This window comes from Camelina sativa, chromosome 19, assembly GCF_000633955.1.
Source record: "Camelina sativa cultivar DH55 chromosome 19, Cs, whole genome shotgun sequence".
Lineage (NCBI taxonomy): Eukaryota > Viridiplantae > Streptophyta > Magnoliopsida > Brassicales > Brassicaceae > Camelina > Camelina sativa.
In genome coordinates, this window is record NC_025703.1 from 20462426 (window position 1) to 20480372 (window position 17947).

General features: G+C 36.3%; 3 protein-coding genes across 3 annotated transcripts; 1 reads left to right on the forward strand and 2 right to left on the reverse strand.

Annotated features, from left to right (window-relative positions):
- Window positions 6983-8608, forward strand: LOC104766760. Its single transcript, XM_010490706.1, has 3 exons — window positions 6983-7307; window positions 7451-7682; window positions 7991-8608. Exons 1-3 carry the CDS (start codon window positions 7080-7082, stop codon window positions 8419-8421), a joined length of 891 nt encoding a protein of 296 aa, XP_010489008.1. The 5' UTR covers window positions 6983-7079; the 3' UTR covers window positions 8422-8608.
- Window positions 9691-10008, reverse strand: LOC104766761 (protein RALF-like 14). Its single transcript, XM_010490707.1, is given in 1 exon segment — window positions 9691-10008. A coding segment is annotated over 1 exon segment (318 nt).
- LOC104768034 (phospholipase A2-beta-like) lies at window positions 10773-11974 on the reverse strand. The gene is made up of 4 exons (XM_010491981.2): window positions 11826-11974; window positions 11657-11693; window positions 11425-11544; window positions 10773-11035 (listed from the first exon to the last, which is right to left on the reverse strand). Exons 1-4 carry the CDS (start codon window positions 11883-11885, stop codon window positions 10773-10775), a joined length of 480 nt encoding a protein of 159 aa, XP_010490283.1. The 5' UTR covers window positions 11886-11974.

Genomic DNA, 17947 nt, shown 5'->3' on the forward strand with positions numbered 1-17947 from the left:
TGCATTATATATACCATCAATCATCATGTCTTGTTTTCTTCTTTTCTTTTCTTTTCTTTTGCCGTTTCAACTTCCAAAAGCAACATAAAATATTTTCCAGGAAGTAAAGAGACGTTCATGCATGTTCGATTCTTTCTATAGACTTGTAAATATCATTTAAAAATGCACTGTTGACGCTTTACAAAACAAAAAAAGAGTTAAACCTATAATTTACTATACCTTGCCAAAAATTAGGCAATGAAATTATCCTAATAACAGTTACATACAGTATCTACGTAATCGCTGATACAATATACTACTGATGAGAATATAAGTAATCTTCTGACTAATCTAATTTAACCCCTGCTCACTCAACTAAATGCGTAATATCTTTATATCAAGATTAATTCTTGTATATTAATGTCAGTGCAAGTATGTGTTTGCTGTTGAAAAACGTTCATTCAAGTTTTTTAAACAAGAAGACAAAAAAAAACACCAAATCTTTGTCTGAGTTTTTTTTTAAACTATGATCTTTATATGAAAATAGACCACATGCTAAATGTCATTAGATTCAGAACTTCAGAATCTCAGAAGTCATGTGGGTTATATTTTCTCTTTAGATTTGATAAAATGTTCAACCATGTGAATCCCACATAATCTAAAACTAATACTTAATTATACCTTTGTTTACCTTTATTTCCTTCAAAAAACGAAATTTCGGTTAAATCTTTTTTTCTTTTCCTCTGGTATCTAAATTAATATTTTCATAAAATCACAATTCAGAACCAATAGTCACAATGGTTTATAATTTTTTGCCAATGCTAACGGTATGCATTGCATATAGTCGAGTAAAAAAAGTAAAACATGTCAATCATTTTTCCGGAAAAACATGTGTTCTGTAAAAGAGCATGTGTAAATCTTCTTAGAACAGATCATATGCAATAGATCTTTCATCATTCTTTTTTGTTGTCATCTGTTAATATTGATAAACTAAGTGGAATACAAGCTAAAACCGGTAGAATACAAGATTTCCCCAGAGTCTAATGCTCAAAAGAGGAAAACAAAACCGGCGGACAAGTAGAAATCCCCAGAAACATAAGTGAAACCAACAAAGAAATAAACTACAAAGCAAACAATTTTAACTTGGAAAGAGGACGAACCCAAGAACTAAAAACAAAGGCAAACTAGGCTTTACGAAATAAACTAGTCTCAAAACGCAAGGTTTCTTCTTCTGAAGCACTTGTAGCTGAGTTTTACCAAGGATGCCCACGACCAATCCAACAATAACAACCACCACCTCCTATCAAGATGAGAGCCAATCTCTCAAAACAAGAACCAAGAACTTCATAATCCGACAAACAAGACTCGAGTACGCTTCCGGATACGACGACAACAACTACAACGTCCCATAACGTCTAAATAAAAGCCTTCAAAACGCAGTCAGATCTGAACAAATCTGCAAAGCAAGACAAGGAGAAAAGTCTAACCTCTCGAATAAACCAAACATGAGGAATGTTCGAGAAAGCTATCAGCCACAACAAGCCCCAACAATGAGAAGATCACCAACTGCAGACAACCGAGACTAGCATTTCTTCAATCAACAAACGGAGCCTAAGCTTAGAAGGGGAGCAAGCCTTAAGGGAATCAAAGGTTGGGCGAGATAAAACAGGGGTGATAGGAAGGCAAAGGCTGGGCGGATAACGCAATCACAACCACACAACACTAACAACTTCAAATCGAACACCACATGAACGAAAGAACACATGGGAAGGACCAAGCAAAAAAGATACCTTATTCTTCGAGCCATACCGTGGATCCACCAGATCCGGAATTGCTAGCATCTTCTCTGTAAATTGACCCTTCCAACCACAACCACAAACCCAAATCAGAGCTCAAATCAATCCAAAAGATTCCCCAAACCAAAGCCAAACAGCTACTTAAACAGAACTTGAAACAAACTAAAACAGCAAAAGGGACACTAAGGAACCCTATCACGGCAGCGGCGAGGAGCGCCCGGCCACCAGAGAGGGCAAACGGAGATTGAAGTTTTTTGACGGCTAGGGCGAACTCTTTGTTGGGAGAAAAGTCGAGAGAGTTTTCAGTGGTTAAACTTTAACGAGACTAGAGTGATCTAGATCTTTCATCATTCAAAGAAATAGGAAATTACTACCACAAATAAAAGACATATAGTATTAATCTATATAATAATAACAATCTGAATAAATGCGACCAACAGTTGTGTCTTTTCAATCGTACCTTTTGAATATTTTCTGGAAAGTCGTGATGGATCATTGAAATGATTATATGAAAAGTTACAATTGTTCACTTGTAAAGTTGTATTGATTGGAACATTTGTATTTTTTAAATCTATTTGTCTGTTTGAACTGTTTTCATTTTTTTGCCATGACACAAAATCAACTAAAATTTCAATCTCAACGGTTTATACATTTTTCTTAATTATTTTATAGCATTCATTCTTTTAAAAGTCAAGAAACTCCTCTAATTCTTGATTTAACAAAATATTTTTGGAATGATGAATCTAATTTACATCTTTTAGTTAATTTTAAATATATAAGTTTAATGAAAATACCTATAGTGTTTTTCTAAGAGTTAGATGGATTACATAGTGAGTTTTTGGATTTGACTTTTCAATATGGTAACAATCCGAATAAATGCCACCAAAGGTTGTGTTTTTCAATCGTACCTTTTGGATAATCTTCCAAAAAATCTGTAGAAAATTTAAATGATGTGTTTAACAAAAAGTTGTGATTGTTCATTATAACAGTTTTTTTGTAAAGTTGCAACTGCTCATTGTAAAGTTGTGTCTATTCGAATATTCATATCTTTTGAAATCTATATATTTGTCTGTTTGAACTGTTTTTTTTTTGCCATAACACAAAATAATATAAAATTTCAAACTCAACGGTTTTTACAGATCTCTAGATTATTCTCTAGCATTCATTCTTTTAAAAGTAAAAAATTCTTCCAATTCTTGATTTAACAAAAGATTTTTGGAATGATGAATCTAATTTACAACTTTTAGTTAATTTTATATATAAATTAATGAAAATACCTATATATAATAGCAATCCGAATAAATGCCACCAAAGTTGGGTTTTTTCAATCGTACTTTTTGGATAAGTTTCCAAAAAAATTTGTAGAAAATTTAAATTGTGTGTTTTACACAAAGTTGTGATTGTTCATTGTAACAGTTTTTTTGTAAAGTTGCAACTGTTCATTGTAGTGTTGTGTCTATTCGAATATTCTTATCTTTTGAAATCTATATATACTTGTCTGTTTGAACTGTTTTCATTTTTTTTACCATGACACCAAATAATATAAAATTTCAATCTCAACGGTTTTTACAACTCTCGAAATTATTCTCTAGCATTCATTCTTTTAAAAATAAAGAGATTACTCCAATTCTTGATTTAACAAAGGATTTTTGGAATGATGAATCTAATTTACAACTTTTAGTTAATTTTATATCTAGAGTCTTTTTCGAAGAGTTAAATGGATTATATAATAAGCTTTTGGATTTGACTTTTGAATATGGTAATAAAGATATCTTCTATTTAAAAGCAGTTTATATGAGTTTGTATGTATAATCAAGTGCACACACAACAATTGCAATTTTTCGTAGCACCTTTTCGTAAATAAAATATTTTTTTTGTTTTTTTTTTTAAATTCAAACGGTTGTATCTGTTCATTGTAGAGTTGTGTCTTTTCACTATATTTTATTTATATTTTTTTCATCACAACTTTTCGTTTTAATAGGTGTGTCTATTTAAATAGTCATGCTTTTTAAAGTCTCTTTATATTTGTCTCTTCATCACTAACTAATAAGTTTGTTGAAACAAATTTTCCATTTTATGTTGAGTTTAGATAATTGAATATATTCTATAATCTAACTAAAATTTTAAAAATGAATATAGTAATATAGAAATTTAATAAAACTGAATATAGAATTTACACTTGTGTCTATTTATCATCGCTTTTCATAAAACTATTTTAATATTTAAAATTTATTTTATTTTGTTCTTAAGAGTTGTGTATTTTAATTTTAATTTTCCATTGATATTGTTTCACTCATTATTAAATATATTTTTAATTATAGTTATTTAATAGAAAATTACATTACTCATTATAACCATTAGTTCAATAATCTCAATAAGGATCACTTCGTCATAATGATTTTTTTAGTTGTAACTCTTTACCATAATTCTTCATAAAAATATCTTATATATATAATATTTTAAACAATTTGTTTTGCAAAATTGCGTATTCTTCATAATATTATTTGTTATAAGTTTTTCATTTTGATGATTGTGTTTTTAGTAACAATTTATGTATTTAAACTATTCTATTACATTCCAATAATTTTATAATGTTTATTTTAAATTTTTTAATTTTAATTTTTTTTTTAAATACTTCCCTGCAACATCGCGGGGGGTTTGAGTCCTAGTTATATTTAGTATCAAAGATATCTAGGAGAAATGAACAAGCACAATAATGAACAAAAGAAAAAACACTGTCGGTGATCCTTTAATTTTCTTCTCCATTATTAAAAGAAAGAAATCATTGCTACGTTTTTTTCTAATTCTTGTACATAATTGGATTAGAACTTTAATTTCAGTGTGTTAAGTTTGTCATCAGCATTCTAATATTGTGGTTCCTCTAACTAATGACCTTTTTCTCATTATTTACAATAAACTCCTCATGATTCGTTCTCCAAAAGATACGATCGCCACTAATATATATAGTGAGTGTTTTGAACATATGAACATAATTGCATGTGATGATTTGTATTAAAGTATAAATTACATTTAATGGCACTAATTGCTTTGCAGATCGCACGTTTATAGTTATTTCGTCGTAGGAACATTGAATGAGTTGAAGAGTTCATCCAAATCACGACTTTACCAGATTTCTTTTTGTTATAACTAGAGGGTTAGTATTTTGGACGGATTTGGCGACTATAATCCCAGACGTAAACATATGTTCATTGAGCATTACCCAAAAATTAGTTAAATCATTCTTCAAAAATCTGATCGTTTAGGATCGTGACCATATCTCTAACGTATTATACCATCAATCTTTAGTTAGTTTTTTTTAGTTTTACTAAGATTTTTTAACGTGTCTGTATATCCTAACCAAAACTAGGTTTAGATCTCATGCACACAAAAATTAGTGGAGTTTTGATTTGTCAAGTAATGTAAATTTTATGTATCCAATAGGCCCAGAAAGCCCACTTGATCGTAGCCATCACCGTAGAAATTCAGATTACGTACTAACCTAGATTTGTAGTTGTACACTGGAGAGACGTCACTTGGAAAATAACCTATACAATTTTTAACTATATGAATGAATCAAAATCTAGGATGATCATCAACTCAGGTGATATCGAGGAATCTTTAGCCGAGTTTTCCTACTTAACTAGAAAAAGTTATTTCTGGACCTATATAAAAAAACTATGTTTTTGTATAATCTTAATCCCAATACTTGTAAGAAAACTTTTAAAGCAAAAATAATGGCAAAGAGAAGCTTATCTTCTTCTTCTTCTTTTTTTTTTTCTTAAACAATGTGAAAGAAGCTTATTCAACGAATTTTAGATATTTCCTGAATCTTGTGACAATTAACTAATTAATTGAATATACTCATTTTATAACAAAGAATTTTCAGCGCTTACAATTACAATTTGCTTGTCAAATATTGCAGACTTGATCAATAACAAAGCAACAAAAATGACAAGGTATTGCCAAGTGTTGATACTTGCAATGCAAGTAACTATCAAATAATGTGTAGATTTGAATATAGGAGTATAGGACTAACTCATTCATATCTTTTCTATATTTTTTTAATTAAAAAACAAACGTGTGACTGTGACGTAATTAGGTATGGAAAAAAACACAAGCAAGAGAAGTTGTACACCGAGAGATCGATGAGTTGATCATCAAATTCTTAAGCATTTATAGATCCTAAATGAAGTTGGTTCCCTTGTCTCGTTCGTTTGCGTAAGATGTTTAAAATGTAAATTCCAAAACCGCAGATTTACACGTACGACGATTGTTCTTACTTCTTAGAGTTCGTATATGAGGTTTGTGCTTTACATTTCTTTTTTTGTACGTTTCTATAAAGAAAATGTTGAGTTGATTTTTATCTTATTATGCATAGCATAGAAATGGAAATAGATTGAATATAAAATAGAGGGCTAGCTAGGTGGTTTCCCGTTTATTCATGCATCAGTTAAATCATGTGATCATTCACGAGTAAATTTTTTTCATATCGATCTAGTAGACCATTAGTTAATCACATGTCGACTGTGGTTTTTACCTATCAATTTATTCGAATGTTTGTATGACTAAAATATGTCTACATGCATATTATAAAAAAAGGACTCGTCCAAGCTCCTAATCTGGTTTAAAAGGTAGATTCCACCGGATAATGTGTGGGATTGACTCATTTTGACATCACTTTACAACAACGAAAAAAGACTCATTTTGACCGCCCTTTGTTTTTATACATATTTATAGTAAATATATTTCATTTATAGTCAAATTTTTTCTTTTCTTTTCAAGAGTAATAAACATTACATGCATGGATGAGCGTATGAAAATTATAAGTGTATCAAGGAAAGTTTGAATTTCCTAAATTATATTTATTTTTCCCGAATTTCCAAAATGAACTTTTGTTTTTGTTTTTGTTTCTGTAGTAAGATAAAACTTTTAGTTAGTATTATCCATTTTCACTTTTTAAAGAGAATCTTTTGTTTTATATAAATAGGAAACAATTCATATTGAGAGTATATCCATCGGCATCCGGATATGTACTGAAGAAGGGTCCTCACGAGATTAGTCATGCTGACATGGAAACTAGCTGTCTTGAGCAATCATTCATCTCAGAGATCAGACACCTCCTCCAACCATAACTCGACGCGTCACCTTCCGCGGCGCCATGTATCTGTTTCTCTGATTCTCTCCCCACCCATTATATAATCTCCTCCTATTTTCTTCTTCTTTTTTGTCCAACTCTAAAAACAAAAACATAAAACAACAAATACTATTTGCTCTATTCTTTAAGAAAGAAAAAAAAAACCTCCGATGGATCGGCAAAATTCTGATGACATCATGAGGTTTCTTGATGGAATGGCTAGCTCCGACGACGTTCTTTTCGGTTTTCTCGACGAAGGAAACCAGTCACCCGAGGATTTCTCTGACTCCGGTAACCTTAACGGCGGTGGAGACGATGACGACGACAATAATAACATCAACAATTGCAATTCTGAAGAAAACAAAGCTTTTTGGCAGGAACAAGAACAACTTCTTCAGGTAATTAACTTTTTTTACCAAAAAAAAAATATTTTAATTACCAAACAAAAGTAAAATCTTGTAAACAAATTATTTTTGTCATTTTTTAGCCAAATCATTTGGTGTCTAAATATGTTTTTGTTTTTTTTTTGGAAATTGTGTAGGGGACACTGTATAGGACAAGTACGATTGAGACGAAGATTAGACAAGCGACGAAAGAAGCCTTGAAACAAGTTAAATCTAAGGGTCTTCTTTATTGTGTCTGCCGGCGACCAGTGGACGGCGGTTGCCGGAGTTGCTTACGTGTTGAGATCTCTAGACACCTCAGAGATGTTGCCGGCTACGATTGCGTCATCTCCAAATCTAAATGGAGAAGCTCTCAAGACATCCCTGCAGGTACAACCATACACACATGCAAACGTGTTTTTTTATTATTTAAAAAAAAAAAAAAGACTGGTTCTGAATTATTTAGCCATCGTTTTCATTTCTTCAAAGGGAATATCTAAGATAATTATTTTAAAAATTGGAAGAAGATGATTATGTCCACAAGACAAACACGAAAGATTTTTTTCAGACCCTTTCTTTTTTATGTGTTACTTAATTATGTATCAAGCAAAAATCGGATATTGTCTACACCCTACATTTATTATAGATGTTTTTTCTTGGACCATATACTTAATGTTTTTTTTTATAATTAATATCAGGGGAACACGAGTTTTTAGAGATCGTTGACCGATCGGGTTCGAAGAAAGGCGAGATGAGAGTAGTGATCGAGTTATCGTTTAGGGCTGAGTTCGAGATTGCAAAAGGCAGTGAAGAGTATAAAAGACTAGTCAGCCGATTGCCGGAGGTTTACGTGGGAAAAACCGAGAGGCTTCGATCTCTGATCAAGATATTGTGCATTGCTGCGAAAAAGTGCTTGAGAGACAAGAAAATGCATATGGCTCCTTGGAGAAAACACAAGTACATGCAAGCCAAGTGGCTTGGCACGTGCGACCGATCTAGCTCCTTGGAAGCGGCGGTTTCCGAGGCGATGGAGCCGGAGAATTGGGTGCCGGTGGCGAAGCCTAGGGTTTCTATGTTGAACTACGATGGTCTCTTCTCCCCCGGTCCGACCGCTGTATCCGTCGTGTGATATTTTGTATTTCTTAATATATGGCTTGTAATTATTAATTGATTAGGGTGAGTGTTAATTACGATTTTCGGATTTGAAATGGTCTCAGCGACTCTGGTCCGGTACCTGACATTGTGTAGTAACTAACTAGTAAGTGACAAAAGGCTGGTTTGATAAGAAATGAGATCTTTGTGAATTTTTTTTTGAAGTTATTGTATATATAATGTATACGTACAAGTAACTAAATTTCACTTTTTACATAAATATTATACATTTTGAGTTCTGAGTTATACGAAATTTTCATTCATATTAAGAGATATCTTAAAACTGGGTGTGCATATGTTGTAATGCAACTAAAAGACTGTATTTGTTAATCTCATAGTTTGCAACTTCATAAGCCAGAACAACAACATAATTAGTTTTTTTGAACCGGTTTGAGTTTAAAAATTAGAAGCATGAAGAATTAAAATTATGCAGTTGATGAGTTGAACCTAGGACCTAGGATTCAGAATCACATGCATGGCTTAAAGCCTTAAACTAAATAATCATCCTCAAGAGATCTATAATTGAGCCCAAGCACAGGCTTGATGAGCAACACAGCAACACTGTATTAACTTTTGGATCAGAATGCGTGGTTTTTTGTTTGTCTGTTTACATGTGTTTATCATAGACCTTATCCACCAAATTTACATTTCTTTCGTATATTTATGAATAATATTTAAATTTTAAATTTATTTATTGAACCTAATAAATATTACTAGTAAATTATTTATCCACACGCATACTGAATACACATACACCTTTAAGTACATTCAATAAAAATATACAGCGTTACATATCACTAAAAAAAATTGGAACTTTTTGAACACCATTTCAAAGCAATAATAGTCACATCGTTACTATTTGTTTAATTTAATATGTTTTCAACTACCATCTGTCTAATTCTACCAAAAAAAAAACTACCATCTGTCTAATTAATTAACTCTAAAATTAATTTCAAGTCAACCTTCAATCGTATTCTACCATCCAATTATCGATTATATTCAAAAATGTAATTGACCGCATTAAAAAAAAAAAGGCTCAACAATGTGACCAATTCTGATTCGTTACTCTATTTGTAAAAAGGACAACAATCTCTAAACAGAATAAAACTGATTCAAAGAAAAAAAATAATAATATGAATTTGTACCCTAAATGACACAGTCCACAATTTAGTAATAAACACGTTTCATTTTAATTTCCGCTATAGTACCATTATCTAGAATCTAGATGATAGACATGAGGCGTACGTTAATCCGTAAACCGGTGACAATTTGTAGAGACAAGACAACCTCTTCGATATGGGTGATCCCGTCCACCTGGATCCGGTTGACCATGTCGCTTGTCTTGTAAGTTGTCCTTCAATGCATCGTAGCTTATATATCTCGACGCTTGAAGAATCCTACGGCTGGCTGACCACATCCAAACTTGATGACCTCATTTTCAAGATTTCTTTCTGTCCACCGTCATGGATTTCCCACTCAACGGGTCACATTCGATCTGTCGAGATCGGACCAACGCTGGAAATAAAGCCACCGAGATGATTACGTAGAGGATTAAGAGCTTCATAGTATCATTCTTCATCGAGAGGGTCAAACGGAGAGTAAATGATCTGATTAACTAGAAGTTTTGTAATTAAGCACTTTATTATAATTGTTTTTTTTTCCTAGCTACGTTTAGTTAATTCTAGGGTCACTTTATGTTGCAACATGTATTCGTTTCTTTATTTTCTTACTCCTTAGTTCATCAGATATTTGATACAGTATTTTCGTTTTCCTCTTTTTGATGAGTAAAAATGTAGTCTTCTTACCATTACCATTGGAGGGGATAATTTAAATTAGGATTCTCAAAGTTCTTATTTTACAAAAAGTATATCATATACTAATTAAAAAAACTAAAGAGACCCAAAAATATAACCCACCATTGGACTTGCCCTTACAATAATTAAATTATAATCTTGATTCTCTGAACTTGCTTTGCCTCATGGTCAATTTGCATATTGTTGTGGACAAAGAGATTAGAAATAGTTCTTCTTGTGTTATGTACAAAACTAGCTAGGGTTGTGATTCCTGAACCTTTAAACTTTGATAGTGATAAACCAAGAGTCAAAAGATCATATATAAAACAAAAAGAATAGAGACGAGTTTCCGATCAAGACTTGCATTGTATATAGCATAGATTCACGTGGTATGCCATGGCTTCATAGATGTGTCTCAAGATTTACATGTTAAATCATTCAATGGTCTAAATCTATTCGTGACTTGCAATTGCAATGATATATTATATATGTTTTTTGTTGGACAAACAAGAGCAATTGCAATAATTAAAAGTCATCACCAATTAGTAAAAAACTTTACGAGGTACGCTTTAGTTCCAACACAAATGTGATACCTCCAAGACCAGAGTAAATATATATCATTACATAACTGACTGAATAAGATCCCGATATCCATTCCTTGATTTACCGTAGGTATTACTACTGAATAGGGGCACTGTTTGGCGAAGCCGACCTTTTCGTCTTTGGATTGTTTTATCGAGTTGCTTAGACTGTTTACGCATAGCTGGAACTTCTTATGGCAGCTTATGTTAGTCATACCTGCAAAATTGGAATCAGGGTAAGCGTGTGCATTTAAATGTGGTAAACTATAGCTTGAGAACGATGAATCAGAACAACATGGAAAATGAAGACTGATATGATAAGATCCCAAAAGCAGTAGATTCACTTGGGATATCAGAGCCTAGATGATGATGGCCTTAAGAGATTATCATACTCGACATCCTAGCACTACTCTGCATTACACAATTTGACGTGGCAGACCAGATTGACGGCATTCTCAAATCCAAAGTCTAATCAAGTCAAGTTACATTCTCAAGTTACATTTTTACAGTTATATGTTAATTTCAGTTTATCTTCTTAAACAATAAGAAGAGGATCGGATTAATAGACATATATATATATAGATAGCAATCCGGATTGATATATACCTTTTGACCCAACACAATGGTCATGGACCATACAACAAGCATCAAGATCATCGCAAGGCTCTTCACCAGGACATCCAAAGTGTCCAAACCCACAATACTTGCCATATCGAATAGAAATAGCTGAAACAAAGAACATAAGAAAGTGAGTAGTTAAGAAGCTAATTAAAACAAGGATCCTGAAAAAAAATATGAAAAAACCAAATAATCAAACTTGAGAAATAAGTAATCTTACTGTCACAATTCTGTGTAGTGCAAGTTCTTGTACACTCCTGTGACACAATTTGATTCGAAAAAGAAAAATCCAATTGATTAAAGTGTGTTAAGGGTTCTCTCAGAAATCAGGAGAGGCATGTGTGTATAAAGAGAAGTGAAATAATTAAACACAGAGAATCAAATCGAACCTTGCTGCGAACGACACCAACGAGGACAGTGATGAAGAAAGCCGCCGCGAAACGAATCATCACCGTCGTCGTCTCGTAGATGTTTGTGGATTTTTAGGGTAAATCGTCGTCGTTATCTTTTTCGCCAAGGTTTTCTAGTTGGTCTTCCTGTTTTGTCGCACATACCAATTTTTTTTTTATTACTTTTTTTCTTCTAGAGTCAACTCAAATAAATGTATTAAATATATTTTTTGAAAAATTTACTAGCTGCAAAAAATTAAAATTACAACAGTATGATTATGATATATCAGTTTCTGAAACAAAATAAACAGAAAGTATAACTCAAAAAGAATATTCACTTTTCTGAATATCTGTTTTTAATTTCAGCATAAATTCTTCAAATTTACATTTTTCCAATCCTTTTTTTTGGTAATAATTATAGATGAGAAAACATGTAAAAATTATACTCCGTATTATTTGTTTTAATAAAATATATAATGATTTTTTTTTATGACGGTTGAAATATTTATACAGTTGACTAGTTATCAATTTATTTTTAAAATTATTATAATGTTTTGGGGGAATTAAGAAAAAAAAAGAGCTTTTAANAAAAAAAAAAAAAAAAAAAAAAAGAGCCCGAGCAGAGAGATCATCTTCAAAGAGTGGTCGATGAGATGATGAGAGTAAGCAAAGTGTTGTGAATTGGGTATCGTTTCTTTATTATATAAAGAATACTGAAGCAAAAAATGACGGCTAGGATTGGCGATTTGGAGCAGCAGATATTGACTGAGCAAGATGCGATTATGATGGATATCGGCATCAGGGTTAGGCCGCCGGGTGATCCGCCAGATGCTGTGGGGAATTGGGTACAAAAGGTTGTAGGGAGTAACGCGGGTGGGATGTTAGCACCGGAGACAGTGTTGGATGATGAGTTTGTCACGGCGCGAGTGACTTTGGAGTTTCCGAATGGGGCAAATGGAGAACCAGTGATCACAATAGGGCAGAAGGTGTTGGATGCTATGCATGGCCTCTGGAAGCAGTGTATGATTGTCAAGGTTCTAGGCAAGCATGTTGGTATTGCGGTGCTAAGTAGGAGACTTCGGGAGATGTGGAAACCTAAAGGGGCGATGTATGTCATGGATCTACCACGCCAATTTTTTATGGTTCGTTTTGAAAAAGAGGAAGAATACTTGGCAGCTCTATCTTGTGGGCCATGGCGAGTGTTTGGTAGTTACCTGATGGTACAGGCATGGTCGCCGGAGTTTGACCCATTGAAAGATGAGATTGTCACGACACCGGTGTGGCTTCGGCTGTCTAACATACCTGTCAGTTTCTATCATCGCTCGATTTTGATGAGTATTGCTCGGGGATTGGGTAAACCTATACGAGTGGACCTTACTACGTTGCAGTGTGAAATGGGTCGTTTTGCAAGAATATGTGTGGAAGTTGATTTGAGGAATCCGCTCAAAGGTTCAATTATGGTGAATGGGGAGCGTTATTTTGTGTCGTATGAGGGTTTATCTAACATCTGTTAGGGTTGTGGTCTCTACGGTCATATGATTCATGCTTGTCCTCTACGGGTTCAGGAACCATCGGTTGCGATGGTTGCACCGGCTGTAGTGGTGGAGGTGACCGCACCTGTGCAGACGGATGATGGGTTTACGGAGGTTCGACGTGGTGGGAGAAAGGTAGGACCATCGCAGAACAAGACTGCGTTCACGACAGGTGGTTCCGGAACAGTTTTGGAAAGAAATCTCCGGGAAATCCCGCAGCAGGAGAGAGGGAATGTAAATCTGGCTAACAGATTTGATGGGTTAGATGTGGAAGATATGCTCCCTGATTCAAGGGATTCAATTATTCGTTTTGGTTCAAATAAGGAGAATGAGTATCATTCCCCACAGATTCGTGGAGTCAAGAGTGTGGTGCAAGGTAAGACTGGTCTACCGAAGGCGGGTTTAGCGAAAGAAAAAGGTCTTTTACGGGATGGGCCAAAAAATAATAAGGCCCAATTGTCTAAAGTAGAGAATCATGGTTTTAAAAGGCAACAAAAACACAACCGACCTGTTAGAGGTTTGGTTTTTGGGCCCATTAGGGAGGAGAATCCTCTTCTCGCGAGTGGTAAGAGGTTGCGTGTCGAAACAGAGAGTTTCGGGAGACCGGGAGGCGTGTTTACGACTGGAGGTGGGGATCGAATGCTGATTTCTGGGACGGATGAGGTCGATTCAGAGTCNTGTGGGCCATGGCGAGTGTTTGGTAGTTACCTGATGGTACAGGCATGGTCGCCGGAGTTTGACCCATTGAAAGATGAGATTGTCACGACACCGGTGTGGCTTCGGCTGTCTAACATACCTGTCAGTTTCTATCATCGCTCGATNACGTCAATAATGTTTGTCCCCGGTAGTTTTACGCTGCTTAGGTGAATTGATGATGAATTGTTTATTGTGGAATTGCCGGGGGGTAATTAAACCCAATTTTCTCCAATCTATTAGATACTTGTTGAAGAAAAATCCAACCGATGTCTTGGCGTTGTTCGAAACACATGTTGGTGGTGATCGGGCTGGTTGAATATGTCAGGGGTTAGGCTTTGAAAACTCCTTTCCTGTGGATGCAGATGGCCAAAGGGGTGGGTTGTGGCTCTTGTGGAGGTCGGGGATAGGTACGGTTTCTATCATTGAGTCTGCGGAGCAATATATATATGCGAAAGTGGAGAATGGATCGGATTCTTTACATTTGATTGTCGTGTATGCGGCACCGACAGTCAGCAGACGAAGTGGGTTGTGGACACAGCTTCATAATGTTATTCAATTGGTTGATGGACCATTGATGATTGGTGGAGATTTTAATACAATCGTTCGCCTTGATGAGAGGGTTGGGGGCAACGAGAGGCTGTCTTCAGATTCTTTGGCATTCAGGGATTGGATTAATGCCGAGTCTTTGATTGACATGGGTTTTCGCGGGAATAGTTTTACATGGAAGCGAGGGAGAGTTGAACAACATTTTGTGGCTAAGAGATTAGACAGGGTGTTGTGCTGTGCGGAAACACGATTGCAATGGCCGGAGGCGTCAGTGGCTCATCTTCCGTTTTTAGCTTCTGATCATGCTCCGTTGTACATACAATTGTGCCCAGTAGTTAGTATGGATCCTAGGAGAAGACCATTTCGATTCGAAGCAGCATGTATGAGCCATTTGAGTTTTAACGAATTAGTCTCTTCGTCGTGGCGTCGAGATATGTCGACCCTGGAAGTTCTGGATTCTCTACGTGTGACGCTGAAAAAATGGAATAAGGAAGTTTTTGGAGATGTGATCAAGAAAAAAGAGGGTTTGCTGGGAGAAATAAAAATGGTTCAGGACCTGCTGGAGTTCTCTCACACTGATGCTTTGTTACACAAGGAAGAGACTTTGCTTCAAGAGCTGGATACAGTTTTGGAGCAGGAAGAAACATTGTGGTTTCAAAAGTCACGAGAGAGATGGATTGTCCATGGAGATCGTAATACGAGTTACTTTCACACCTCGACGGTTATTAGGCGACGTCGGAATCGGATTGAGGCTTTGAGAGATGATTCTGGGCAATGGTGTACGGATCCACAGGAGTTGGAACAACTGGCACTTACTTATTACAAGCGCCTTTACTCTTTAGATGATCTTGATGCGGTAGTCGAGAGTTTGCCAAGGGAAGGGTTCCAGAGTCTTTCTCGTGAGGAACAGTTGAGTTTGAGCAAACCTTTTACTGCGGAGGAGGTAGAGTTTGCAGTCAGGAGCATGGGCCAATTTAAAACGCTTGGTCCGGATGGATATCAGCCAGTCTTTTATCAGCGGTGTTAGGATATAGTGGGGGAGTCTGTGGTCTCGTTTGTGCTCCGGTTCTTTGAGACAGGGAAGCTAGAGACAGGTCTAAATGATGCGTTGGTGGTGTTATTGGCGAAGGTGGAGAAGCCGGAAAGAATAACACAATTCAGACCAATTAGTCTCTGTAATGTGTTGTTCAAAATATTGACAAAGGTTATGGTGCTGCGCCTTAAGAAACTGATGACAAATTTGATAGGACCGGCTCAATCTAGCTTCATTCCCGGTCGTTTAAGTACAGATAACATAGTGATTGTACAAGAGGTTGTCCATTCGATGAAAAGGAAGAAGGGAAGAAGAGGATGGATGCTTCTTAAACTGGATTTGGAGAAAGCTTATGACCGCATTCGTTGGGATTTTCTTCAAGATACCATAGTAGCTGCTGGGTTATCAGAGAATTGGGTGCATTGGATCATGCAGGGTGTTACGGGTTCGTCTATGAATATTCTTTGGAATGGTGAGAAAATTGAGGCCTTTCAACCATTGCAGGGATTGCGCCAAGGGGATTCGTTGTCCCCGTATTTGTTTGTTCTCTGTCTTGAACGTCTGTGTCATTTGATAGAGTCTGCTATTGGCCGGAAAGAATGGAAACCTATACGGCTTTCTCAAGGCGGTCCGATGCTTTCTCATATCTGCTTTGCAGATGATTTGATATTGTTTGCTGAAGCCTCTGTATCGCAAATTAGAGTTATCAGACGGGTGTTAGAACGTTTTTGTGTAGCTTCAGGGCAGAAAGTAAGTCTGGAGAAGTCTAAAATATTTTTCTCAGAGAATGTGTCTAGGGACTTGGGGAAGCTTACCAGCGATGAAAGTGGGATCAAGGCTACCAAGGATTTAGGTAAGTACCTTGGAATGCCTATTCTGCAAAAGAGACTAAATAAGGAGACCTTTGGGGAAGTCTTAGCAAGAGTATCTTCGAAATTAGCGGGATGGAAGGGTAAATGTTTGAGTTTAGCGGGCCGCCTTACACTTACCAAAGCTGTGCTTATGTCTATTCCGGTTCACACCATGAGTGTCATTTCTATGCCGAAGAGCTTATTGAAGGAGTTGGATAGAGTGTCGCGTTCGTTTCTCTGGGGTAGTATAGTGGAAAAAAAGAAACAACATCTAGTTGCTAGGAAGAAGGTTTGTTTACCAAAGAAACAAGGAGGGATTGGGCTCCGAGAGATTGCAGCGATGAATAGAGCTTTGTTGGCGAAGCTAGGTTGGAGATTACTTCAGGACTCGGATAGCTTGTGGGCTCGTGTACTAAGAAGTAAATATAAGGTGGGGTGTATGCAGAACACCTCGTGGTTATCACCTAAGTCGACTTGGTCGTCTACGTGGCGTAGTGTAGCTCTGAGTATTCGGGAGGTTATCAGTTTGGGACACAGTTGGGTGCTAGGGAATGGTGCTACCATTCGCTTTTGGCAGGACAGGTGGCTCACGAATAAGCAGCTCAGTGATGGTTTGGCTGGGGTGTTATCAGAGGAATGTTTAAAGGCACCAGTTCAGGACTTTTGGCAAGATGGTGTGGGTTGGAATCTTGGCCCGTTGTTGCCTCATCTCTCTGAGGATTCCAGACTATGGCTGGGAGCTATTGTAGTTGACAAGGTTACCGGAGCTATAGATCGTTTGTCTTGGGGGACGAGCTCTGATGGGTCGTTTAGGGTCACTTCGGCCTATAAGTTGATCACACGGAGTAATAGACCAGAATCGGATATGGTTGCTTTCTGGTCCCGGGTGTGGCGTGTAGTGGCTCCGGAGAGAGTCAGAGTTTTCTTATGGCTAGTGGGAAATCAAGCTATCATGACGAATGCAGAAAGGTTTCGACGACATATCTCTGATTCCTCTGTTTGTCAAGTTTGCAAGGGCGGAGATGAAGATATTATGCACATACTACGGGATTGTCCAGCGATGTCGGGGGTTTGGAGGAGGTTAGTACCTGCGCGGAGGCATACACAGTTTTTTGGAACTTCTTTGTTTGAATGGTTGTATGAGAATTTGAATGGAGATTGGTCTACCTTGTTTGCTATGTCGGTATGGTGGGGATGGAAGTGGAGATGCGGGAATGTTTTTCGTGTTAATGGTAAGTGTCGTGATCGAGTACAATTTTTAAAAGACTTGGCCAAGGAGGTGTCGGTGGCCTCGTTGGAGACTAGCGGGTTCACACACAAACCGACACGAGTGGAGAGGTTGATCGCTTGGAAACCTCCGCGAGAGGGATGGTTAAAGTTGAATACAGATGGTGCTGCTCAAGGCACAACCGGGTTGGCCACAGCTGCTGGGGTGCTGCGTGATGAGACAGGAGGTTGGATATG

Coding starts and splice junctions, on each gene's coding strand:
- LOC104768034 (XM_010491981.2), bottom strand. CDS start 11,885: ATGATTCGTTTCGCGGCGGCTTTCTTCATCACTGTCCTCGTTGGTGTC. Junction 11,694..11,825: donor TTGGTGTCGTTCGCAGCAAG/GTTCGATTTGAT, acceptor ATTGTGTCACAG/GAGTGTACAAGAACTTGCAC. Junction 11,036..11,424: donor CCATTGTGTTGGGTCAAAAG/GTATATATCAAT, acceptor CCAATTTTGCAG/GTATGACTAACATAAGCTGC.
- LOC104766760 (XM_010490706.1), top strand. CDS start 7,080: ATGGATCGGCAAAATTCTGATGACATCATGAGGTTTCTTGATGGAATG. Junction 7,308..7,450: donor AACAAGAACAACTTCTTCAG/GTAATTAACTTT, acceptor GAAATTGTGTAG/GGGACACTGTATAGGACAAG. Junction 7,683..7,990: donor CTCTCAAGACATCCCTGCAG/GTACAACCATAC, acceptor AATTAATATCAG/GGGAACACGAGTTTTTAGAG.